Raw genomic sequence first — 27022 nt, 5'->3', positions numbered from 1 at the left:
AGCCTATGGTTTATGTGTCTGAAAACAATATGCTTTTAAATTTATTTGAATGGGCGAATAAGTTATATGGTTATATGGGTAGGTTGCATTAGCTTAAAAGTAAAGGCAGTGGAGTTAGGTCTTGTAATTGATTTGGCTTAATTAACACCAAGTGTCACTCTTTATTTTAATTGGTTTAATTTCTTAGGTAACAAAATCATTATTAATTTAGTGATTAATATAGGCACAGCATTTTTAATCTCTTGCTGTTCATTGTTAGGAGAGGATGGATCCTTGTCGTTATAGATGTCATGATTTTCAATATTAGTGCATTAATCTCTTTGTTTGATTAATTAAATATAGATATTATATAATTCAACTTATGTGGATGGTCAAAACTTTAAAGTATAGTTGCATAGGGCCTAGTTCAAAGAGTCTGAATTACACGTGTTAACAAATTTCATTCGAGATAGGCGTTTTCCCATATTATTAACTGGTTCACATTCATGGAGTAGGACTCTAACCATTATAGGGATGCAAACATGAATCACATCCAATTAGTAAGGGAAATTTACGGAAATGACCAATTTCCACTTTCAATTTCACAGAAGATTGCACCCCCAGCTTTCTTACAAAGTTAACTAATTACAAGTCCTTTGGACGAGAAAGTCTACGGTACATATTAGGGGTAATATAATAATAATTATTGCATGTATAACATCTGCAGTTAAATTTAATATATTTACCACTTATATGTTGATTTTTTAAAATAAATGAACACATGACATAACATTATTTATTTGTTGTATAATAAATAGAACATCTATGCATATATATAATTCATAAAATAAGAAAGATAACGCCATTTTAAATGATCAAACTAAAACATAATAATTACTAGATACTGCATTAACATTTAACAATTGTTACAAGGACTATATAGAGGGGCAGATATATACTGTCTCAAAGGGTTCTGTTCGAAAGAAATGTTAATCATGAAAAAATATATATGTATCTAAGCCAGAACAAAATTCTGGCCCTTTAATCTGTGCTTGGTTCTTGTGACTCATCTTCACTTTCAGTTAGTCAAATCGCTCAATCCTTAACGATATAATTAATTATTTGGCTTCATTTTCGTTAATCACTCCATCTTCAATTGTAGTCCAATATCAATGTAGTCTCAGGAACAAATTAAGTGCCAATAATGCAAGCCCGGATCAGAATGTTCTCAAGCATTGCACACTGCCTGGGGGGACCGGAATTTCCAGAGTGGGAAAAAAAAGTTCCATTCACTTGCTGATTAGTTTTTTCATCAACTTTTGCTGTATGATCATATTCACTGAGCAAAAGAATTTAGTTTTACCCATGCCCAGCTAAAATCAAGATTCATGTGATCTGAGTAACATTCTTGTGACCAAAATCATGTAAAATTCATCCCAAATGCATATCCTTCTCAACTTTGTTGTGTGAATAAGCCTATTTTCGTGAAGGTCATCAATGAATCTATCAAATTTAACTTTATACAATTTGAAATTGCAAGAGGGCCTTGTTGGAGAATTTGAATGATCATACACTAAAAAACACTCTTTTATATAACTCCTCAATTACAACTTTTTAGAACTAGAAAGCTTTACTACATTTTGTTGCTTAAACCAACTACGAGAGGAGGTATTTATATTTGTTACAACTTAATCAAAACTATACATTAACTACCATACAAATGATAACCATACATCAAACCTAACAACCACACCGAACTCCATAAGTTCTACTTACCACATTAGCGCATTTATCACCACAAATCCTTAACTATCTATAAAAGCTTCCGTGGGCTAGATCAAAAATCATTTGGGCTTCAAAGTTATATAGATCGAATTTATGATCCAACATCCGCTCTTAGACTTGATCTTGTGACGCTAAGAAAATTTCTTGATCTGATAAAGTCTTCTTGTTTCAATGGTTTAGTAAAGATATCAGCCGCTTGATCTTACGATTTGAAGTACTTTCTTTATACATCCTTTCTCTCAGTGCACTCCTATACATAATGGTAGCGAGTGTCAATATGTTTACTTTGATTATGGAAGACAAGATTCTTAATTAAGGCTATTGCTAACTTTTTGTCAATGCAAATCTCTGTAGGCTCTTCTTGTGACACTCCTTCAATAAATTCCTTAACTAGATTTTATGGCAAATACTTGATGTAGCAGCCACGAACTTAGCTTCACAAATATAAAGTGTGACAATTGGTTGCTTCTTTAACATCCATGTGAAAGCGATATCTCCCATAAAGAATACAAACCCTTTGGTGCTCTTTTGATCATCTATATCTCCAACCTAGTCGCTATTGTTATATCCAATAAGCTTGTAATCAATAGAGAATGAGTATAACAAGCCGAAATAAATTGTACCTTTAATGTAGCTAAGAATTCTTTTTGCAGCTTTAAACTGGTTGGTCTTTGGATTTTTCATGTATGAAATCAAAGTCCAATAGCATAAAGGATGTTTGACCTTGTACATGTCAAATAGTGTAAACTTTCTATCAAACTCTTAAAGAATATTGGATTTACATTTTCGCCTTCATTATATTTAGATAGCTTGATTTCGCATTCCACTGGCATGCTTAGCTTGCAATCATATATCTTGAACTTCTTGAATATTTCCTTTCTTTCTTAGGAAATAAATATGCCTTCATTCTTTTGCTTAACTTCAACACTAAGATAATACACGATAAGTCCCATATCAATAATCTCGAACTCTTTTGGTCATCACTCTCTTGAACTTTTTAAATAAGCTTGGATTACTTGAAGTGAAGACGAGATAATCTATATATAGGCGTGCAATCAAAATGTTCTCTATCTTTGCCTTTAACACAGAGAGCATGTTCATATAAGCATTTGGTAAAGTCGTTCTCTTGAAAATACTTTTCAGAACTTTTTCTTTATATTCAATGCCCTTGGATGGTTTGACTCAATTGACTTGACTCAACTACGACTCAGTTTTTCTCAGTTCGACTTAATTCAATGCGGTTCACCTCGATTCAGATTGGCTCAACTTGATAAATCGACTTAATTTCGAGGTAGAAAATTCTAGCAGCAATTACAGGCATGTCAGAACTCTGGTCAGATTGATTTTTTAGGTGTTATGTTCCTCTTGTCAAGCTTCTCGATTTGATATGCTACACTGCTATGTGAAGCATCGATTACTAGCTCTAATACTACTTTGTTGGAGAATTTGAATGATCAGACACTCAAAAACACTCTTTTCTTTTTATGAACTCAATACAATTCCTTAATTATAACTCTTTTAAAACTAAAAGGTTTTGCTATTCCTTGTTGCTTAAACTAACTAATAGAAGAGGTATTTATACTTATTACGACTTAACCACAACCATATATTAACCTGACTATCATATAAATCATAACCACATGTCAAACCTAACAATTATACTAAATACGACAAATTCTACTTACCATATTACCACATCACCACATCTATCACCACAAATTTTAACTACATAAAGAAGCTTTCATTGGCTAGACCAAGATCATTTGGGCTTCAAAGTTGTATGGATCAAGTTTAAAATAATTCTTTATTTTAACAAATTCTAGTATTGATAAAATATGTATAACCCATTATTAACTTTGATTTTTGTTGAGTTGTGTCCCACATTAACTAATAAAGGGGAATTAATTGAGTTTATAAATAGAATAGGCCACTCCACCAAGTTGGCTATTGGATACCTAGAAATCTTATAATTGGTATTAGAGACACCCTAGCAGCCAAAATGTGATAGTTGAACAACTTAAGTGTGTCGGACGAAAGCAAAAGGACCAGGGTCTGGTGCAGTATAGTTGAATTGTGTCCCATATTGACTAGTAAAATGGAGTTACTTGGCTTTATAAGTAGATATGTTACTTCACCTAATATGCTAGTTTTTTAGGTTAGATACTTAGAAATCCTAGGCCAGCCCCCTAACAAGTTTAATGTACATATATTATAAAATATTGAAATTAATTTTTTGGTTGAATAGATCTAAAGCCTAATGGGTAAAATAGTTAAAACGATGCCCATATATAAAAAAGTGAATCGTTAAAAATATTTTGAGTTTGAATTTTATTAGAAGAAAATGGAGTGAAATCTAATAATTATTCTCTTTTCAAATTAAAAAAGAGTATTAAATCAAGCCAAATCATCAATCATCTAATAAAGGGCATTGAAAACAAATGTGGTAACAAGCATTAATTCAAACTTTTGTTCTAAAAATCCTAAGCAACCATGCACTTACAGAGTTACACAATTGATTACTTCACAGAGACTATCACTTTCAAGTCCAGGGTTGCTTTTTCAGGACATACATCTTGCATCAGATGCTGATAATGGACTGAAAATGTCTGCGCAGGCGTATGTGATAATTGGATGAGTCATTATTACTCAGTTTAGTAAATATCTTTTGCAGTTTTTATTAGTGTTGGCATTTATTTATTAGCAACAACAATAATCAAAATGAGTTGGAATAGAAATCTAAATAAATTGTTTATTTAAACTATAAAAATTAATTAAAATGGGTTATATTTCATTGATATATTTATTTTGTCTAAAAATTAGAATTAATTATTTTAAATTATTGAAATGCACTTAGTCAATTACTGTCATTTTTATTGTTATTTATTACAATAATTGTGATTATTATTATTTAAAAAATATTGTTAATAATAATAATAATAGTAATAGTAGTAATAATAATAATGAAAGTAATAATAGTAATGACAACAATAATAATAACAATCATCATCATCATAAAATATTGTTATTATTTTCATTGTTACTATTATAATAATAATGATGATGATGATGATGATGATGATGATGTTATGATAATGAAAATAGGGTCCGCCTATGTTACTACGGTTGCGCACTACAACAACTTTTGTTTTTTCTGACTCAGTTACTGTAAAATTTCGTTGCACCCCTTTCACTCTGTTTTTTTCATATAAACCCTTAGAGTATCAAATTCGCCCCTCATAATTTTTAAATTCCCAAAATACCCTCCATTTAGTTAACTCAAAAAAATTATTACTATTAACAACAATAAAAAGTATCATAATTAATATATTAATAATAATTAATAGTAATTTTTTAGTTTACTTGTTAATACTAGTATTAATAATTATTATTATTTTGAATAATAATAATAATCATCACAATAATTAAATATAAAATAATAATTATGATAAAAATTAATTAAAGATTTTATAATAATTTATTATAATTTAACTCATTCCAATTTTGATTTTAAGACGAGATAAACACATCAATGATAATACAACTCATTTCAATTACGATTCTTGTAGTTCAAGTAAATAACTTATTCTGATTTTAATTTCTCATTTTGATTCCACCTCATTTTGATCTCGTTTAGTGAACACACTATAAAATTATAAATGTTTCAAATATTTTTTTTCCTGTTTCTTCTTCCTCTCTCTCACTCTCTCTCTATGATGAGTCTAATGGTGGTTTTAATTGTCAATAAAGACTGCTGATGAAGAGAAATTACTAGTGGAGATGGATGGATTCATAGGGAATTTATTTTTTATTTTGTTAATTCTTTTGTTTCTTTTGTCATTAAAGTATTAATTATTATGAGATGATATTATAAAGAAGATGAATAGTCATATCCTTAAAAAATTTGTTGATGATGAGTGGTGGAAGATGAGATACCGTAATTCCTCAAAAGAGGAAAGCATTTTTTTGGTTTTAATTTAAGGATGTCTTTATCTTTTTATTAATATTAGAGTGTTATGATAATTAATGTATTGTGGTTGTAAATAGAAACTCTTTTGATACTTACAAAAAAATAGTAAATGGACAAGAGTGTAAGGAAATAAATTAAATTTTTCTATTATAAGTAAGCAGAAAGTTTCATAATACTTATAAATAAATAGTAAATAATATCGAGTACAAGGGGCTCAACGACATTTTACAGCAACTAAGTGACAAAAGCTGTTGTAACGTACAACAGTGGCAACATAGGCGGACCCATGAAAATAACAATAATAATTTTAGTACATCAAACATTTTCATTATCGATTCTGATTTCTCAATCCCACAAATAAATACATTATAAGCCTCTAGTAATGGGCCTATTTACATTTTAATAAGCTTATTCTCTCTCAAACTCATTTTACTACAAAAGTTCAAATGTCTTGCATGCATTTACTAATATATCGACACTTGATTGAGTATGACCTGTATGATTGTCTCGGGAGTTCTTGTCTTAGGCAGACAGGTTTCAGAGCAATGGTAGTTGAAATAGTGGTGTTCATCTTTCACATGTCTTCCGGAGGAAGTACCAATGTATATGAAAGCATCGGATGTAAAGGTGAATTATTTATTGTTGGTCACTGGTCAGCAGTACACTTGAGATCATGTGATCTGACGTAGAAGCTAACATAATCACTGTCTCACAACTCCAAAATTATGAAGAACAAACTCCCTGAATTGCTCATCCGTAGGTTAGTGAACAAAATTATGTCCCTCAATTTTGTCCATGCACGAATAATTTTCAGCTTGCAGGCAATGGAGAGTTTGTGAACAAAGTTATGTCCCTCGGTTAGTGAACAAAGTTATGTCCCTCAGTTTTGTCCATGCACGAATAATTATCTGCTTGCAGGCAATGGAGAGTTTGTGACCAGGCTGACCATTGATTTACATGGTGTTGTTTGATCAGAAGGGGCCTTGGTGAGGAAGTTGAAAATTATAGCCACAACTTTGAAAGAGTGAAAATTTCACTGCAAAATAAGTAACTAGTAAATATTTTTTGAACTAATTTGTTGTAGAGTCAACCAAGAACATTTCATAATGTTGAAGAAAAGTATGCATTCAACAAATTAACAAACCTCTCATTCAGCTTTGAGCAGCAACCTTGTGCTGATCAGTTAAGCAATAAGGACCAGGTCTAAGATGACAGAACGAAGCAGAGAAAAGAGGGTCCTTGCTTATGCTCTTGTGCCAGCGAAATGGTCTTCTTGGCTCCAATAGAAACTGCTGAATTGGTATAAGTACTCGTTCATGGGTCCCTCTTGCTGACCTGAACATATGGCACATACCATACAAGCAAAAATACCCCAGCACACAACAGGGGTCAGACTGATTAACAAAACTACAGTAAGAGAGTTGTGCAAGCCATAAACATTGCATTTAATGACAAATCAACAACTTTCAATACATGCTTACAAGCAACTGTCGTTAACGCAATTATCTTATTAGCCAAGGAGAGGTTACTTTGATGACGACAACGTAAAAAGATTCATGCCACCATTGTTTCCCAATGTGGTTGAAGCTTAAAATGGCACCCGGCAACCAGCCAATATCATCAAATTAAGAAAGTACTTGTCTCAATATCAGCTTTTTCCATAATGTCAAATTAAGCACAGGCAAGAAGCTAAACTGCATGTATACCTTGATACCAGCGCCAGCAATTGTAGAAAATCATACTAAACAGATTTCATCTTAGTCTAGCCACTCAAAAAGTCATCTCGACCAATCAAATTGTCCCTCTTAATGGCCAAATCAATCAACCCTGCAAATAAAAACCCAATTTAACAAAACAAAAGCATAATCTCATGTCTCTTCAACAGAACCAACAAAGCGGGTTAACAGAAAGATATATATAAAGTTTAAGAACCTGGAACAAAGGTGTTTTGTTGGTTTCCAATTGATGGAAGGAACAATATAAAGAACGCAAGCAATAGCATACAAGGTAGGAGGAGAAATCTCGGCTTTTTCTTGTTGGTCCACAATACATCTCTCTTATCCAGCTTGTTTATCACTTTAAACTCTCTAATTAACACAAACAAAGACACGTGATTTAATCCAAGTCCAATTCCACAAAAGTAAGAAAATAAATCAAAATTTCTTGTTGCCAAAACATGAATTCAATGTGTACGTACATAAAATCTTTGATGATATGTACCATATGTTCTTTCTTTGTTCCATTGATCATATAACTAGATTCCAGAAATTGGGTGGTACCATTGATTTATTGTAGTGCCTCAATAGCATTTTGAAGATCAATATCGAACACTTTAACCCAAACAGAATGTCATCTGGATTCATCTTAATGTAAAAGAAAATTCAATTGAAATTTGAACTCAATTTATAAGCAAATTATGAATAATTAACAGCAAACAATTTCATTTAAACAAAATTACCATTGGGGGAATGCTCCTGAATATAGCATAAATCTTTAATTGTTGAAAAGACCAAGAATCCACAAAGTAGTATAAACCAATCTGATTTTGAACCTGATTTCCAAGAAAAGAATGTTAACATCTTATATCCAAATTAAAATGATAAAGCAGTGTCATTAAAGTTACAAATCAAACTTCTTCACACATCAAGCTGGTCACATCGCAAATTATGTATGCCACAAACCACTACAGTCTAAAGCTGACGAGACCAGTTTCCCATCCTATGTAAGATTTATCCATGATAGATAGCATGCAAACTTGAAATGATACAAACTGGCAGAAAATAGAAGTACGAAAAATATATTAGCTAGTCCAAAATAATTCAGAAGAAAGAGAAGAAAATACCAGTGGCAGTGAGTGAATTAATTGAAGCTGCTGTTTATTGATTTCAACAGAGGAGGGCTTCCTTGCACATATTCTCCATGAATTTTGATTTTTGGAATGTGAGTGATCTTTGACCAATCCTCTCCTGTATCTTTTTTGAAACGTTCTTCTAAAATTGGACAACGAATAATCTCCAATTCCTCCAGCGTGGTGCTCTGAAGAAGTTGGTCTGGCAGCGAGTTCAATTTGCTGCAATAGCTAATCTTCATGGAACTAAGTTGGGGCATGATTGTAATATCTTCTTTTCCAAAATCCCACTCTTCCCATTCATCCAAACAAAAAAATTTGAGTTCTTTTAGTTTAGGAAAGGCAATATTAGCTGATGAAGATGAAGATGAAGACATGCTACCATCTTGAATATGAATATGATCACTAATTTCTGTTCCCAAAAATTCATTACCCACTCTTTTTACACTCTTCATAAACCGTATCTTGAGTACCTCAAGGGATGGCAATATTCCTAAAGCAGGCATAACCTCGCACTTATCACAGAATAAGAGCCTTAATTTCTTCAGCTTGTTCAATGACACTATCCAGGATAACATCAGTGTCCTGCCTTTAAAGCCTGTTATTTGTAATGACTCTAGATTTGGAGGTGGCTGTAAGGCTTCACATACTGCTTCGTGATTTGCTTCATTTTCATCCTTCATCCCCACTGGTGCTTCTTTATTGAATCTTAAAATCAAAACAACGAGATTCTTCTTTTTATCAAGATGTGCACTTTTAGCCTCATCGATATCTGTCACATTTCCCAGTCCTCGAATTTTTAGAGACCCTCGAAGATGATTCAAATATCTCAGTCCTTCAAGATTACATGCTTTACTACCATATTTGCCGCTACCATTGACAACAACAAACTCACTTAATGTCCGAAGACTAGTTAATCTCTCTATTCCTTTGGGCATGTACTCTAAGTAGTCGACTTCAAACATCAAATGCCTCAGGTTGATTAATTTTCCTATTCCTTGAGGTAATCTTTTCAATCCTGGACTACCACACATATTTAAAGTTTGCAAATTTAATAACTCGCAGCATGTCTCAGGTAATTTTTCTACCAAATACAGTTTTAGATATCTTAAATGTCTCAATTTTTTTATCCCTTTTGGAATTTCATTTGTACCGCTTCCAATCAAACTTTTCATTCCCTCTATTCTCAATACCCTTAAACCCGTCAGTTGATCAAATAGACCTTGTAGGACCTGTGCCGAAGCCTTTTGATTTAGAGTGTTATAAGATAACATTAGGCTACGTAACTTTCTGGCATAAAATATGGAAACAGGAAATGAATTCTTGTAGCCAAGGACCAACATCAAATGACGAAGTTTTTCCTGACTAGTATTTATCAAAGACAATGGCTCTTCATCACCATCAATTTCTACTGCAGCATATTCCTTTTTAGTAAGAAATTGTGCAAAATCATGCACTATGTCATGCATTTTACATCTTCTAACAATTCCAGCTTCATCTTTCTCAAACTCTTGGAAGAAAGATCTTGTGGCTAAGTAATCAAAGTATCCCTCACCAATCATCTCCATCTCCATCTCTTTATTTCCTTTTTGCACAATATAACCTTGAGCCATCCATAATTTAATCAATTCATCTCTCTCCAAAAAGCAGTCTTTTGGAAAGACTGCACAATACAAAAAACATTGTTTTATTATGGTTGGCAAATCGTTATAGCTTAGTAGCAGAGGGGCTAAAAGGCCTTTTTCAAACTCTTCTAATTGCCAAATCTCACTATCTAATATACTTTGCCACTCTTCTCTAGTTCTTTTGAACCGCAACAGGCTTCCGATGGTTTTGGCTGCAAGTGGCAAGCCTTTACACTTGCCTACAATTTTCTTGCCAATTTCTTCTAATTGTTCACACTCAGAAAGAGACCTACCAAAACACGCAAATCTTTTGAACAGTGCCCAACATTCTTGTTCGGACAGTTCCTTAATGAAAATAACATCAGTTGACTCCATCATTCGAGCAACTGTTTCTTTACGGGTGGTGACCAAAATCCTACTTTCACGATGTCCATTAATTAGACAACGACGGAATGGTTCCCATTTGCTGTAATCATCCGTCCACACATCATCTAAAATGAGAAGAAATTTTTTTCTAGCTATAAATGCATCGATGCGTAGAAGAAGAGAATTCAATTCACCTAAATTAGGGGCAAAACCTTCTAAGGCTTCAATAATGCTTTCGCAATTCTAAACTCATCAAAAGGGTCAGGTACACACACCCACATCCTTTTCTCAAAATTGCTTATGACATCCTCGTCATTGTAAGCAAATTGAGCAAGAGTTGTTTTGCCAATACCACCCATCCCTACAAGAGAGATGATCTGAACTGCATTTGTTTGCTCACTACTCTTACATAACAACTTGCTCTTTAAAGCATTCTTCTCCTCAACTCGACCACGTACCTCTGACAAATCAATTAACGCAGTACTTTGTATCTTCTCCAATTTATCAGTATGTCTATTGAAATTGAAATTGAACAAATCTTTCTGTTTGACAATATCATCTACTTCTCTGTTGATTGCTTTCATCTTGATAGCAATATCACGACGCAGAAAGATATGTCTGAAACCAAAGCATGAGACAGCAGGAAAGAAGGAGTTGCATACCTTCTTCTGAGGAACAAGAGAACAATTCTCATCATCAACGCCTTCGATTTGCAGTTTGAGCCTTGCAGTGTTCCACTCATCCAACATATCCTCCATGTCGTAGGATGCTTCTTTGAGCTTTTCTAACCAAAGTCTCACCGGAAGCTCCTCCAGTTGCCTTCGCTCTGCGTCAACCAGCACAGCTTGAATGGCTTCAAGATTGTCTTGCAGCCTTTTCACTTCTGTTCCGACGCCTGTTACCAGCCTCACCCCTCCTTTTGTCTCTTCAACAGCTACTGATATCAGCTGCTGCAAGACAACGGAAACGATCGCATCAACCATTCTGAATGTTGGTAGACAAAAGATTAATTGCCAAAAATAACGCTGAAATAATGAGCTAATAATGTTGTGAAGATAGCAGCTATGGAATTTTTTATTTTAGCTCATGTGAAAAGAAGCCGTTGACTGGAATGGAAACCTTCTGCCGCAAGTCATGGCTTGCGTGAAAAGAAGACGTTGCTGACCGGGAATATTTTTATTTTATTTTATAAAAAGAAGACTTTCATCTTTCATTTTCATGAAGAGAACTTCAAAATATTTCATTTTCATGAAGAGAACTTCAAAATAGATTAATGTTACTGTAAAGTGTATTTATAATGTTTGAATCCGAGTCCCAATTAGTATAGGGATTTATCTGCAATTGCCATTTCATATTAGCTATTTACCTGGACACTCCGCCTTCGCCATCCACGATACTAGCATTTCGATACTTGATTGATGATTGATAATTTCTCTAACTTCAGATGCTTTTAACTATGGGTTTTTAATGTAAAGATTATTATATTACTCTAAAAAAACAGTTGATAATCAGAGAATGAATATTAAATTATGTAACTTCATCCGTTCGTAATACAAAGGATAGTCATTAGGGCCCATAAGACCAATACGTACATTATATCCACTCTTGACTTCATGAATTTTCTTATAAATAAATGAAATTTGCTTTAAAATTTACTTAAAACAATTGCCAGTGAAATAATTTTCATGCTTAAAAAATTTATTTTAGCTTAGCTTAGAAAAAGTTTTTGGGTTCATTGCTAGTTATTAACATATTAAATTGATTATTAATATTTAACATAATATAATACTTACTAATAAATAATTATATAATTTGAAACTTGAATTCGAACTCAGTAAGCGGTCATATTAGTTATTAATATTTATTAATATACATGGTCACAATTAGAAGCATTATAATCCTTTGGGTAATTGCCAATTTTCTCTTGATTGAAATTAATACAAACTATTTATCCCTAGTATTTTCATAATATCCAAAAAACCCTTGGGCATAAAAAAAAGGAAAATGTTGGAGGGCGCGAGGGGTGCGAGGACGCTGCCCGAAACGGTAGCACAAGCTGCCGTTTCGGGTGTCTCTCCCTACCTCCCAACATGATTCCAGCATTTGAATGATAAAATATTTAAAAAAGTTAAAAAAGGACATCACGTCGATCATTGGAGCAAAAAGTCAGGAAAAGTTAAGTGTGTGCAGAAGCGCTTTACTTCTCATCACAAGCATTACTTATTCACTAACTCATTACTCATCATAAGCATTACTCCAATAGCCATTCATATACAAGAATTGAACTTAAGAAATTTTTCAGAATCTCTCTCTCAACTTGTGGCTGATCTGAATCTACACAAACACGGAAGCGCTGCTCGATCTAGATCTGGAAGCAAAACACCTAGTTAGTAATTACTTGATTACATAGAGTAATTTTTTATTTTGAATATTATTTTTTGTTATATCATAATAATAGAAATGTACCTGCATTTTGCTTAATACTTCTGGACGAAATTCACTAGTTAAATAATAATGATAAATGTGTTTAATTTAGAAATTTTTTTAATTTAAATTATGTGTTCGGTTTAGAAATTTTTTTAATTTAAATTTTGTGTTCAATTTAAAAATTTTTTAATTTAAATTTTGTGTTTGATTTAGAATTTTTTTAATTTAAATTTTTAGAAATTTAATGAATTAAATTAGTGTTGGATCAAAATTTTGTAAAACTTTATAATAATTTATTCTTAATATGAATATTAATTATTTTGTAGAAATAAAAAATTAGGAAAATGAAGGTGGAGTCGAAGATGTGCAATACGAAAATATATGAGCCAACTCTTGGGATGTTATTTGATAGCCATGGGGAAATGTGGCAATTTTACAAAGCCTATGGTAAACAAGAAATGTTTCTCGTGAAGAAGCTAACTAGTAAGAAAGGGAGTGATGGAATTGTAAGATACGCGACATTTGCGTGTGGCCATAGCGGCAAGTTAGAAAGTAAATCTACTGATGTGTTGAAGTCGAAATGTATTGTGAAAACTGGTTGTGATGTTAGAATTGAAGGTTGTGTAAATGAAGATGGAAAATGAGTTATTCGAACTTTAAATCTTCAGCACAATCATGAATTGCATCAGGACAAAGTTAGATATTTTCCTTGTAACTGTAACATTAGTGCAAGTGCAAGAAAGCATATTGAAATGAATGATTGTGCGAGAATTAACATTACCCATAATTTTAATTCAATTATTGTTGAAGCTGGTGGATATAAAAATGTCTCATTTCTAGAAAAAGATTATAGAAATCTTGTAGACAAAACTATGCGATTACAACTTGGAGAAGGAGATGTTGTGACAATTCTAAAGTACTTCTAGAAAAAGCAAGCAGAATGCGATGATTTTTTTTTTTTAAGTATTGATTTGGATGAGCAGAATCGATTAAATAATGTATTTTGGGCAAATCCAAGGAGTAGGGCGACTTATAAATATTTTGGGGATTTTATTACATTTGACACCACATATCTGTTAGACCCATGAAAACTTATGTTAGGCGTAAATATAAAGGGGCAGGGGCTGTTTAGTAATTTTAGGGGCAGGGGCAATTTAGTAACTTTATTATTAATTAGGGTTTAGATATAAATAAGAGATTATTGAGTCATTTAGGGTCTATGTTGAGTTTTGTCTGGTATTAGGAACTATTAGGAGCTTTGGGAGAGATTGACCTACCTCTCGAATTGTAAGTCAGGATTGATTGTTTGTTTTCTTTTGATTTAATCAATAAAAGTCAGCCCTAATTTAGCCCTAAGTCCTATCAAAGTGGTATCAGAGCAAGAATCCTGAGACAATGGCAGCAACGAAAGTGGACGTGCTTGAAGAAAAATTGGAAGCGGAGATTGGATTGCTCAAGGCCACCATTGACGAGCGATTTAATAGCGTTCAACAAAAATTTTCATCCCTTGAAGCCATGTTGCTGAAATTAATAGAACTCCACCTCAACCCACCACTGGCAATATCAACAGGCCAAGGCAGTGTGGCGGGAGAAGGATATGACGACACGAAACCCGTGCTCGGTGACGGCACAAAGGGTGGAGGGCCAAAAACCACCAGTCTTACTCAGCTAGGGGTAAGAGTTCACGGCGAATTTGGTGGCGAGGAGGTCAGCCTAGGGGACTTACGGCCTAGGGGAGCCTTTCCTGGCGTTGGGCGTGGCGAAGGAGGCTGGGTTGCGGCTGGGGGCGGTGGATCTGAGGGTTACGCGGTTGGAGGAGGCAGTTTAGGGTTGGGAATCGGTGTTTCAGCATCAGAATGGGTCGCGCGGGAGTCGGGGGTGGCCGGGCTTGGCGAATCGACAGCGTTTGGGGGTGACTCACGGCCTAGGCCTACCAAATTTTGGGTTGGGCAGGGCTGTTTTGGGCCAAGGCAGGCCGGGCAGGGCTGTTGTGGGCCGGGGCAGGCTGGATTTAGGCCTGTGCAGGGCGGTTTTGGGTCTGGATAGGTCAGATTTAGGGGCAGATGGCTAGGAGGAGGGGTTACCGGTGAGAAAGAGAGTGGTTATGACCAGAATGCAGTTGGGCGAGGGATTTCAGCCCAATATGGGGCTGGGCAAGGAGAATTTTGGGCTGGGTCTTCGGGATTTGCGGAAAATGGAGTAGATTCGGGAGGTTGGAGACCTTCAATGGCGCGAAATTGGGCCGGGCTGACTCAATTTGGAGCCGATTTTGGGGTAAGGAAACTAAAAATGCTCATTTTCGAAAGCGAGGATGCCTATGGATGGGTGTATAGGGTAGAGCGCTATTTCGCCATCAATGGACTCTCGAAAGGGGAAAAACTGATGGCGGCTGCATTATGTTTGGAGGGAAAGACCCTTATGTGGTTTCAGTGGCGGGAACAACAACAACCATTGAGGCCGTGGGGTGAATTTAAGGACCGGCTGTTGGAGAGGTTTCGGACCACTCAAGAGGGAGATTTGCACGAACAATTTTTTATTCTGATCCAAGAGAAAACAATCATGGAGTATAGAAAAAAGTTTGAGCTGCTATCGGGACGTCTAGGGGACATCTCAGAGGCAGTATTGGAAGGGAATTTTATGAAGGGACCAAAGCTAGAAATCTGAGCCGCGCTACGCTTGCTAAGGCCAAGAGGGTTAGGGGAGTCAATGGAGTTGGCACAGAGGATTGCGGATAAGAACACAGCAGCAGTTTCTTGGATTCCACCTTGAGGACAAGGTGTCTTTTTGGGAGGGGAGTAATGTTAGACCCATGAAAACTTATGTTAGGCGCAAATATAAAGGGGCAGAGGCTGTTTAGTAATTTTAGGGGCAGGGGCAATTTAGTAACTTTATTATTAATTAGGGTTTAGATATAAATAAGAGATTATTGAGTCATTTAGGGTCTATGTTGAGTTTTGTCTGGTATTAAGAACTATTAGGAGCTTTGGGAGAGATTGACCTACCTCTCGAATTGTAGGTCAGGATTGATTGTTTGTTTTCTTTTGATTTAATCAATAAAAGTCAGCCCTAATTTAGCCCTAAGTCCTATCAATATCTTACCAACAAGTATAACATGCCATTCGCTTCTTTTGTCGGAGTTAATTATCATAGATAGTCTATTTTGTTTAGATGCAGATTAATTTCATATGAGGATACCGAGACATTTACGTGGTTATTTGAGGCGTGACTATCATGCATGTCTAGCTCTCCTCCCATTGGTATCATTACAGAATAAGACAAAGCAATGCAAAAGGCAATTGAAATTTTTTTCTACAACTAGGCATCGATGGTGTTTGTGGCATATAATGAAGAAGGTGTCTAAGCAGTTAAGAGATTTTAAAGAACATGAAGGTATTATTTCTTCATTGCTTTCTACTGTTTATGATTCATTAAGCCCTGCTATGTTTGAGGAAGTTTAGCATGACATGATGACGATATATGATTTATGGAATAATGATTGGTTGAATAGTTTATATGAGGAGCAGCATCATTGGGTTCCATATTATTTGAAAGACTGCTTTTATGCATGAATGTCAATAACTCAGCAAAGTGAAAGTATGAATGCATTGTTTGATGGATTCGTTAACTCAAAACAAATTTGAAGCAATTTGTGAAGTAGTACGAAAATGCATTGAGAAGGAAAGTTGAATTAGATTGGCAAGTAGATGCCAAGTGTTTCAGTAAAAAGACTCCATGTGTAACAAGTTATGAGATGGAGAAGTAAGTTGAAGATGTATACACTATTTCTAAGTTTAAAGAATTCCAACAAGAATTAACTGCATTGATGTATTGTGATATAGTTAATTATGTGTGATCAATATATGAAATTAGTGAATTATATGGGCAAGACAAGAAAGAACCTTTGAGATTGTTTTTGAAGAAGCTGCATGTGAAGTTAGCTGTATCTGTTCAAAATTTCAATTTAGGGGGATTCTTTGTAGACATGCCCTTGCAGTATTGATATGTAATGCTGTTGAATTACTTCTGGAAATGTACATTTTGTTGAAATTTAAGCAGAATATAAAGCATTCATTGCAAATTTGACTTTGTGTGAGGGCGTCTAAATAGATAAACTGAAGATTTAGATGGATTCTCAACATATAGTTAACCAACTAAATGAGAGCTTTCAGGCTAAAGGGAAAAAGATGGAGTCGTATTTAAAGAAAGTTAAAGAGATGATAATAAAGTTGCAAGAGTTTGACATTGAGCAGATCTTAAGGGTGTAAAACAAGGAACTAGATATCTTGCCAGGAATGACAGCCACGTCAGATGCAAAGATGTCCAGGTCAATCCTAATCAAAGTTAAGACTTTTGTAAGTATTGAATAGCAATATGATATAATGAGGTAGAAATGAATAACGCTTGGATGGACTCTACAATATTCGAGATGGAGCGCTACCAACAGACAAAGTGCAAGGGAGCAAGCTCAAACACTAAACAGCTAACTACACGCTAATCGATGGAGTGCTATATTGACGAGGTTGTTGAAAAGTCAAAGAAGAGCTTGCCAATTTCAAGGTTGGTATCACGATTTGGTACACCAACAATTATAGAGATTTTTCAAGCCGAAAAGAAAGAATGGACAAAGGGGATGGATTTGGAAAATAATAATAATTAAAAATTATATTTTTAATTATTTTATTCTTTGCATAATAATTCATTTCTCCTATAAATAGCTAAGGATTTCATTCATTTGAAATCATCCCAAAATTGTTAAGCTTATAAGTTTCTAAGCTTTTGAGAGAAGTGAGAGAAGTGTGTCTGGGGAATTTATCTTTCCTGCAGAGTGTGAGAGTACTGGGTATATTTGGGTTTCTGGGAAGTGAGATTCGTTACTCAAATATTGTACTCTATTAATTGTTAAATAAACAATGAGTAATGATACAGCCACAAACTCTTGTACAAACTTATTTTGTACAAACTGATGTGGCATGATAAGATTGGTTGAATTAAACATCACTTGGCCCACATGATTTGTTTTTATTAATTTATATTTCCATTCAACCAATGAATTAATGCCACGTTAGTTTGTACAAAATAAGTTTGTACAAGAGTTTGTGGCTATATCATTACTCATAAACAATTATTCTTTCTTACCTTCGTGGATGTAGGTTTAATTACCGAACCACGTAAATTCTTGTGTCCTTTATTTTTCTGTAATTATTTGGTGCGCTTGATTCCGCATTCCGCGCACAACAGAAGTTACACGTTGCCTTTCTTCCAATGTTGATTTGGCAATAACAAAAGGAATCCATGCCGCTCTCACCACAGTGTATATCCGTGTGTATATCAATATCTCACTCACGTATGGATAAGTACGAAGCATATTACGTACTAAGGGAGATATATGAAGGGATTTATGGAAATTATTTAGGTGCAAGATCCTTAGCTTTTAAAATCGTGAGACATGGATACTTGTAGTCGATAATGCATAAAGATGCACAAGCGATGATCGTGCAAGAGTTACCAGAACTTTTCTTGCTTTCCCCATCATGTCCTCATTGTAGCATTTTTTATAATAGAAAGTCGATCTAATCAGAACTCTGCCAAAAGGAAGAGGAGCAACATTTACGCAATAATGGCAATAGCTTATTTTTGAACTTTTATGTAAAATAACCATGAAGAAAATGATAGACTTAATGTAGAGGCTCTCATAACAAACAATGGAAAGTAGTTTGTTAATCTTGGGGAGTTTTATAAGAAGTTGAATATTGAGTTGAGATTATGCTCGCCTGCACATCCGAAAGCAAATAGGAAGGTTAAGGCAGCAAACAAATGATCAAGAAGATCTTGAAATCCCGACTGGATGATTGAAAATGAACATGGGTTGATGAGTTGTTTGGTGTGCTCTGGGCCTATAAAACCACCCACAATTTTGCTATAAGAGAAATGCCATTTACCTTAGCCTTTGGCCATGAGGCAATTATTCCTATAGAGATTGAGACGAGCACTCATTAACAAAGTACTTTAACGAGGAGGAAAATAATGAGCAGATTATGCTCGCCTGCACACCCGAAAGCAAATAGGAAGGTTAAGGCAGCAAACAAATGATCAAGAAGATCTTGAAGTCCCGACTGGATGATTGAAAATGACCATGGGTTGATGAGTTTTTTAGTGTGCTCTGGGCCTATAAAACCACCCACAAAATTGCGACAAGAGAAATGCCATTACCTTAGCCTTTGGCCATGAGGCAATTATTCCTATAGAGATTGAGACGAGCACTCATTAAACAAAGTACTTTAACGAGGAGGAAAAAAATGAGCAGATGTGCTTAAATTTAGATTTGCTCGCTGAAAAAGAGAATCCACTTCAGAAAAGGTGGCTACCTATCAGCAAAAAGATTGTTCACTATTATAACCAGAATGTGCAAGTTTAGCAATTAAAAAGTGGGGATTAAATACTTAGGAGGGTAACCAAAATACAAGAGATTCAAGTTAGGGGTTGTTTAGTTACCATACAGAGTCTTGCGAGCAATAGGACGTTAGAGACTTCGAGCCTTTTATTTGCTTTAAAATAATTCTCCTTCATATGACTCTTGTTCACCTTACAATAACCGAGCAAGAGCAAGCATGTTTTACCTTTTGTCTCATTTTAAAAGAGGTTTTGAGACATCAAGCCTTTTACTTGCCTAAAAAAGAAAGAGATTTATCCTAAGGCAAGTAAACCGCTGATGTCTCAAAACCTCCTCGAGTTGAGATAGAAGTCAAAACTTATTTGCTCTTGCACGATCAAGAGAAGGCAAGCAAAAGTTGTGAAAGAGAAATAATCTCTTTTTCTTTCCACTAATGAACTCACTCTCTTTCTCACTCAGAAATTCTTTCTTTCTTTTCTTTAATTTTCTTCTTTTAAAATTTCTTTAGAGCTTCTTGTTTAAAGTAATTATAATTAAACCATGAGAATTGTGGTGCAAGTTATTTCAGAAAACTTAGATAACTGACTTGAGCGTTGGAGGGTTCACGCTAGAAAAAATCTCCTGCTCCCCCCTAACCATTCTCTGCGAACGCAGGTGACTTTGCAGAAAGTGTTCATGTTTAGTATTATCTGCTCGAGTAGAAAGCTAATACAGTAGAAAGCTTTAGTGTTCAACCGTCTCTGCAATAAGAAATTTAAATATTGGCGTGGACACCTTATTGCAAGAAAACCCGACCAAATTCCTTTATTAGCATTCTCAATTATTGGTGATTTTTATTTCTAAAGAGTTGTTGAATGCTTAAGAGTAAACATAAAGTTTCTGTCAACGGTTTAAAATACATTCCATGATACTAAACACAATCTCACACCATATTATTAAAGATGAACCTAACTAGGAAAATGACCTTAGCCCCCTGTATCTTGGCTTTAATTGGTTTTTCCTTTGAATGTGTGAGCGCACAACTAAGCCATTACCTAAGTCATACATAAATCAAGAGCAATAGTCTTGCACCATAAAAGTTAAAAATCAATTTCAACAACTATCACCAACTACTAGTTTGGAGCTTTTGTTGATTAGTTGGTTAATACCCCATAAATTAGTTAGTATGTTATTAAAAATAAAAATAATAAATAAAGAAGAAGAAATTAAACAAAGAAGGGAAAAAAATCGTTTTTTCAATTTGTTTGAGCCTTCGTAAAGGGGTAGAAAATAACTATTAATTTCACGAATTATGATTCTCGTCATATGAATTCTTCTAAGTTTTTAAAAATATTGTCCATTTGTTTTTTAATGAATAGTTAGAATTTAACTATTTTAATATTTTTATTTATTAACCATCAATCATCTATATGAATATTTCTCAAGAATAAATTACATTATGAAGGACTGATCATGATTTCATATGTATTTTTTAATAACCACCAATCAATCTAGTGAATTTTTCCTTAAGAAAATATCAAATCATAAGAGGATCCTAATCCTAATGCATTTGGTGTCACATTCAACAGAAATGTAAATGTAGTAACCCTAGCTAGAAGCTCTTAAAAATGAAATATATGAAAACAGAATAATAACCTTTTGGCCTTTTAAGCTCCCTTTGATATATTTTTTCAAATAGAGCGTAGCTTTAAAAGTAGAATTTTTACAAAAAATCAATTATTTGATTGTCAATGGGAGTTTTTATTTAAAATTATTAAAATTACTTTAATAAGCAAGTTTCCTAAAGTTATGTTATTAATCAAATCATCCTAGAATTAGGGGCAGAGGCTCTTGAAGACTAGATGGGGCGATGTTAGGAAATTGAGACTTCTTCCAAGATTACTCCAAGCAATTTGACAAGTAGCATAGAAAAAAAAAACAAGTGAAGAATACACCAATCAGACAACACAAGATTTACGTAGTAAACTCCAAATATGAAGAAAAACCACAGTCCTTGTCAAAAGACAGCCATAGAAAAATATTCACTATGTGGAAAATTATTACAACTGCATTCTTAGAAATAAATTTCTCCCATTCAAGCCCTTGATACACCTAAAACTTTTAATTTAAGAGTAATTGTGTTTAGCTCTCAAATTCTCTCTAAATACAAGAGGATATGGATTTTTTAGATGATCCACAACCTATAAGGAACTCTCGCTTTTATAGCCAAAACTGTCTATTAAAATCATTATTTTATTTTTCTTCAAAATGGGTGGCAAAGAATGGGTGCCGCCATCTATGACGTTCTCTTACTTGGAGATTTGATTGAGAATCAATCATATCTCCACACTATCCTTCCTACTTCTACTGCCTTCACCTATAGTGATAATTCTCAACATAGAGAAATATTATAGTCCAACATAAAGAGCATACTCACTTAAAATTAATTACCAATTCTAAAAATTTTATATCGGCACATGTCGAAATATCCCACTGAAATTTATGGTGCAACTTGTATGTTGGCTTTCTTGAAAGTTCATTAGCCATTGACATAAATTCCACCACACACCATGCATCAATGCCAACCATGCTTTGTATATAAATTTTATAGACCCACTAGCAGTAACACATCCTCTTTCATGACACTAGAGGTGTATAATAAGGATGTCACATCATCTATTTTATAAGGGACCGTTGTCTCCCACGATGACAAGAGACTTATCATTAGCAATGCTATCAATATCTGATCTAGAGCCACTTGCTGATCTTGCTCTATTTCGTTTTTGACAATCTTTTTTTAGGTGTTCTAATTGTCTACACTCCTAGTAGACTCCTTTCTTCTTAGAGTTATCTTTCTGCCGATTCTCCATAATTGCCAAAGCCAAGACATCTATAGTTTCACTACTTTTTCACCACTTAGTCTTCTTCTTTTGAGAGTCAAGTACTAGTAACTGCTTCAAGATCTACCGTCTCCTTCCCGTACATCAAAGTAGGTAACAAGTGTTTGTAGGAAGTTGAAAGTGACCACAACAGTCTAAGTGCCTTGTCCTCATATTCAATTTTAATTCCAATGACTTATAGATCTATCACAATATCGTTGAGAATACTGAGGTGATTAGAAATTTTTATAATTTTAGTAATTTGTAGTATGTCAAATCACTCCTTCAGGTACAATCGATTTGAGATACTCTTTGTCTGATACAACTTTTCTAGCCTCTCCCAATGCTCTTTAGCTGTAGGAATTTTCCTACATTAGGAAGAACATTCTTTGCTAGACACAGTCATATAACACTTGCAGCTCTATCATCCAATTCTTTCCAATTTTCATCACTTATTCTAGCTTTGAAATATTAGCTATGCAACCTACGAGGGGGGGGGGGTGAATTGAGTTTCTAAAACTTAAAGCAAATATAAACACACAATAATACAAACTAATGCCTTAATGAAACTAATCACAATAAATTTAAAAATGCACAAAATTAAAGGATAAGGGAGGAGAAATCAAACACAGAGATTTTTACATGGTTCGGCCAATCCTGCCTACATCCACACCTCCAAGCTCACCGAACTTGAGGATTCCACTATCCAAACCTCCAAGGCTTCAAAAACTTTTACAATTGATTTCACAGGAATCAATCAACCTTTAAAACAAGAGATTATCTCAAATTTCTTAACCTAAATGTTTCCCACAGTCACACTTTCTCAAATACAAGGTTTTTCTCACACACAATCTATGTGTTTACAAATATATGCTCAAGGTGTGATTTAAAGAATGAATGAATAACTTAAAGCTCAAGAAATATTGTGTTCTTGATAATATGCTCTTTGGTATTCATTGGATTCACTTTGATTTGGATCTAATGTAGCCTTTTTATAGTTGGAGATAAAAACTAGTTGTTATTGACTTTTTGCACAAAGTCGGATTGCTGTTTTTACTTGAGTAAGTTACCATTGTGCTATGATTTTAAATTGTCCGATCACTGTTTTCCAGATATCAGATTGTTGTTAATTTCCAAAAACTAAACTCAAATTCTGTTTGATGTCGGTTAGTTGTTATCTCTAAAACGGTTAGCCATTTTCTACAGTGATTGCTACAATGACATTATTTTCTAAAATTATAATTTTATCTCAAAACTTTCTATAATTATATTATGGCCCAATTCTTCATAAAACTTTACAAATAGGTCTATTTCTGGAGTTTCGAAACAATACTTGTTGATTTCTAAAACTTTATGAAAAGCTTTTTCAATTAGATCATGAACTAGAAAATAACTAATTTTGTAAAATTATTTTCCCATTGAGTATAAAACCTTTATATTATCAAAATAATGATTTATTTAAAATGTATGAAAAATAATTTGAACTTTTAAAAGCTTAATCATTCTTAATTTTGTTTGTTATCATCAAAATCAACATTATGGATACATAAATGCAAAATTCTTAAGAAGCAGCAAGGATTGAGATGAGATTTTCAGATTCCAAATTTACTGCAACAAAACATATTCGTGAACTTTCATATGTTTATACACATATATAGAGCAAAAATCTTGGGAGCACCGCACGCTGTTTCTAGGTTTCAGTTTTACAAGCTGGTGAACAACACGTTTTAAGTGATCTCGTCCATTCAGACTGATCATTCTATTCAATAAAATCGAGTGCTCTGTTCTTTTTGAGGATTGTGTAAGACATCTTATGAGGTTGTAATAAAGTGATCATTCTATTCAATGTTGATCAGATTAATTTGATGGTCTTGGCCAATGGTGTAAAAGTAAGGCATTTACCTTATTGGTTTACGTTTGTGGGTGAATACTTTTGTAAATCAAGCCAAAAGCAGGCCTGTAGTTTGAATTGAGAAAATAATATTAATTCATTCCTACAATCTCGGCAACCGTATTATCTGAATTTTTGGCTGAAAATTATGAAGGGAAATGTCCTAAATTGTTCGTCAGTAGGTTTGTGAACCTAGTTGTGTTCTATCAGGTTTGTGAACCCAGTGGTGTTCTATCAGTTTTGCCTATGTACCAAAAAATTATAAGCTCTCCACAGTGCTTGCAGGCAATAGAGGAAATAATGGGACCGGCGTAATGTTCTATCAAATCATCCTGGAATAGTTTAATCAAGTGATTGTTCGTCAGGAAAACAATTTCTAAAAAAGCCGATGAAGATGAATATATTGTGGGTCGGTCATTCCATTGTTATGAAATTTCCCATTAAATGTGAAGTTCTGTAGGAGAAGCAAGCATTGACATGAGATTTCAAGCTGCTGCAATAAATTGACATATTTATCTACTTGAAACACAAGAGATTGACTGCTTCAAGAAAGAGCTACAAGGGCAAGGGCTACACAATGTTTTTTATATGTACAGAGAACATATATTTAGGCTTCGCCTTGAAGAGTGATCTGCTTGATTGGATTGATTCAAAGATCCTGAAAGTAGTTCAGAAATTGCTGTATTGAGCTTAGCTGAAGATATTGAATTGTACTCGTTTGAATCACATCCTTCATCGAGCTGATGTGAAGATATGGCATCATCGTTCTTGTATTAACTTGGTAGTAAGTGGAAAAATCGATTGAGAAAGAACCTTTTGGCAAGAACCGCACAAACTGCCATGTTTGGTTTTGATGGTAGCATGCAGTGTGCTCGGTGGGCTGATCAGTTCGTACATCACTTTTCACTTCTAGCAAGTCCTTCACTTTTATTCTCGGGAGCCAAGCCCTCATAATGTTCTCCACCTTCGACAGTGGATTCGCTACCAGTGTTGCTGAAGGAATTTGCCCGGAAAATTTCTCCATATGCTTTTAGAGTCAATACAGAACAGTACGTATTTAACAATCATATAAACTAGTATTAAGTATAATGCCGAATAGACAAATATTAAAAGTATGCGATGAATTAACAAACCTCTGTCCTTCAGCTTTCAGATGGATCCTGCTCTGAGTTCATCAAGAAGAACCAAATCTGTTTACATATGATGGCAGGAGCAGCCAAAATGGGGTGTTGTGAAGCACAATGGTGTTCTTGGCTCCACTGAAAATTGATGAATTATACTCATCCATGGCTCCCTCTCTCTTTCTATCCCCAGCATATGGCATAAATAACCCAACACAACAAGAATCAGACTACTGGTAAAATGAACTACAAAGTACTTGCTCTACGTTGTGATAAGAGCTCTGCGATTGTCGCTAGCCATACTTGCTCATGAGAATAAATGTATTAATCCATTTAATTCATGTGGGTACTCAGTTCACATTTCACTTATAATCGACAGATTACCTTGATGATCACAACGTACATGGTACGACTGTTTACTGGGCTCAATGGCATTGCCTTTGTAAATCTCCTTGGAGGTGAAGGTTTTAAGGGCTGAGAGATTCATGCCACCATTGTTTCTTAAGTGGTTGTGGCCCATTGTTGGCTGTGTATCACATATTATCATTAATCATACGAAGCAACCAGTCAATATCATCAAAAAAATAAGAAGCAACTTCTTCAAAATCACTTTTTCAGTAAAGTTACAGCTAAAATCCATAAATACATTGATTCTAGCCCCAACATCATGAAAATTAACCAAAAAGAATTCATCTAAGTCTGGCCATTCTTGAAGCGATCTCCACCTATCAAATTAATCGTATCTCTTCATATCCAAATCATTCTGCAGCCCTGCAAACAAAATTCCATTTTAACAAAACAAACACACAATCTCATACTACTCCACAAAACATCAACTGAGCCAACAAAGCTAATCAAGAGAAACATCATTTAGTTTGAGAACCTGAAACAAATGTGTTCGTTCTTTCGCATTGGTAAAAGGAGCTTTCTCTAGAGCACAATCATTAATATACAAGGTGGAAGGAGAATTCTCAGCCACATTTTCCTCCATTAATGAAGCAAGAAGGTTCTCCACTCTATCATTTAGCCCCACAATCAAATTACTACAGTACCTTTCAGTGCTAGCAGTCCACGTTACAATGATCTTATTTGCCTTGTAGAGTTTAATTTATTTTTTTGGTCTCTTAGTAGCAGGCTTGAATATATGTACCTTAATGACTGCAACCACATTTTTCATGCATGCTTTGGCCTTGGTGATCAGAGTTACGGGATTTTGAATTCTTCGCAGAGCTAGCATAAGAAGCAAAACCAGTGTTTCTGCATTGACTGTATATTAGGAAAAAGAACATAAGAATTCAGACATTGGTATGAAGAAGTGCTTTTCATGGAACATGAATAAATGAAAAGATGAAGAATATAGGGAGCAGTGACAAACCATGACTGACCAATTTGATTTTAGCACATGAGATACACCATGCGAACCATCTCCAGCGCTCTCTTAATTTCTTTATTCTTCAAACCAATGAGATTGTGCTGCAACATTTCTAACTTTAATTTCACGGTTAGAGTTCTGTTCCTCAACCGTTGTTCAATAACCAAAAAATCTTTTTGACCATTGTTTTTTAACTTGATAAAGTAAAAAAGGAGGGGAAAAAAAGGTCTTATAGACAAGATGATGTCAAACTTACCTACATAACATAAATCTGAGAAAATAAATCCTGCTAAATATATAGCAGAGCAATTGAAGTAATGAACCAACTCGTTTCAGTCCACACAGCTCTAAAATTAAACAATGGCTTACCAAATCCATTATTTGTATCCACA

General features: G+C 34.4%; 1 protein-coding gene across 1 annotated transcript; it reads right to left on the bottom strand.

The window, feature by feature from the left end:
• Positions 1–8590: 8590 nt before the first annotated feature.
• LOC112097986 (putative disease resistance protein RGA3) lies at positions 8591–10579 on the bottom strand. The gene has a single exon (XM_024183585.1). The coding sequence runs from the start codon at positions 10577–10579 to the stop codon at positions 8591–8593; it is 1989 nt and encodes a 662-aa protein (XP_024039353.1).
• Between the last annotated feature and the right edge of the window lie 16443 nt (positions 10580–27022).

This window comes from Citrus clementina, unplaced genomic scaffold, assembly GCF_000493195.1.
Source record: "Citrus clementina cultivar Clemenules unplaced genomic scaffold, Citrus_clementina_v1.0 scaffold_5, whole genome shotgun sequence".
NCBI lineage: Eukaryota > Viridiplantae > Streptophyta > Magnoliopsida > Sapindales > Rutaceae > Citrus > Citrus x clementina.
This window is presented reverse-complemented; position numbering and strand designations above follow the sequence as displayed.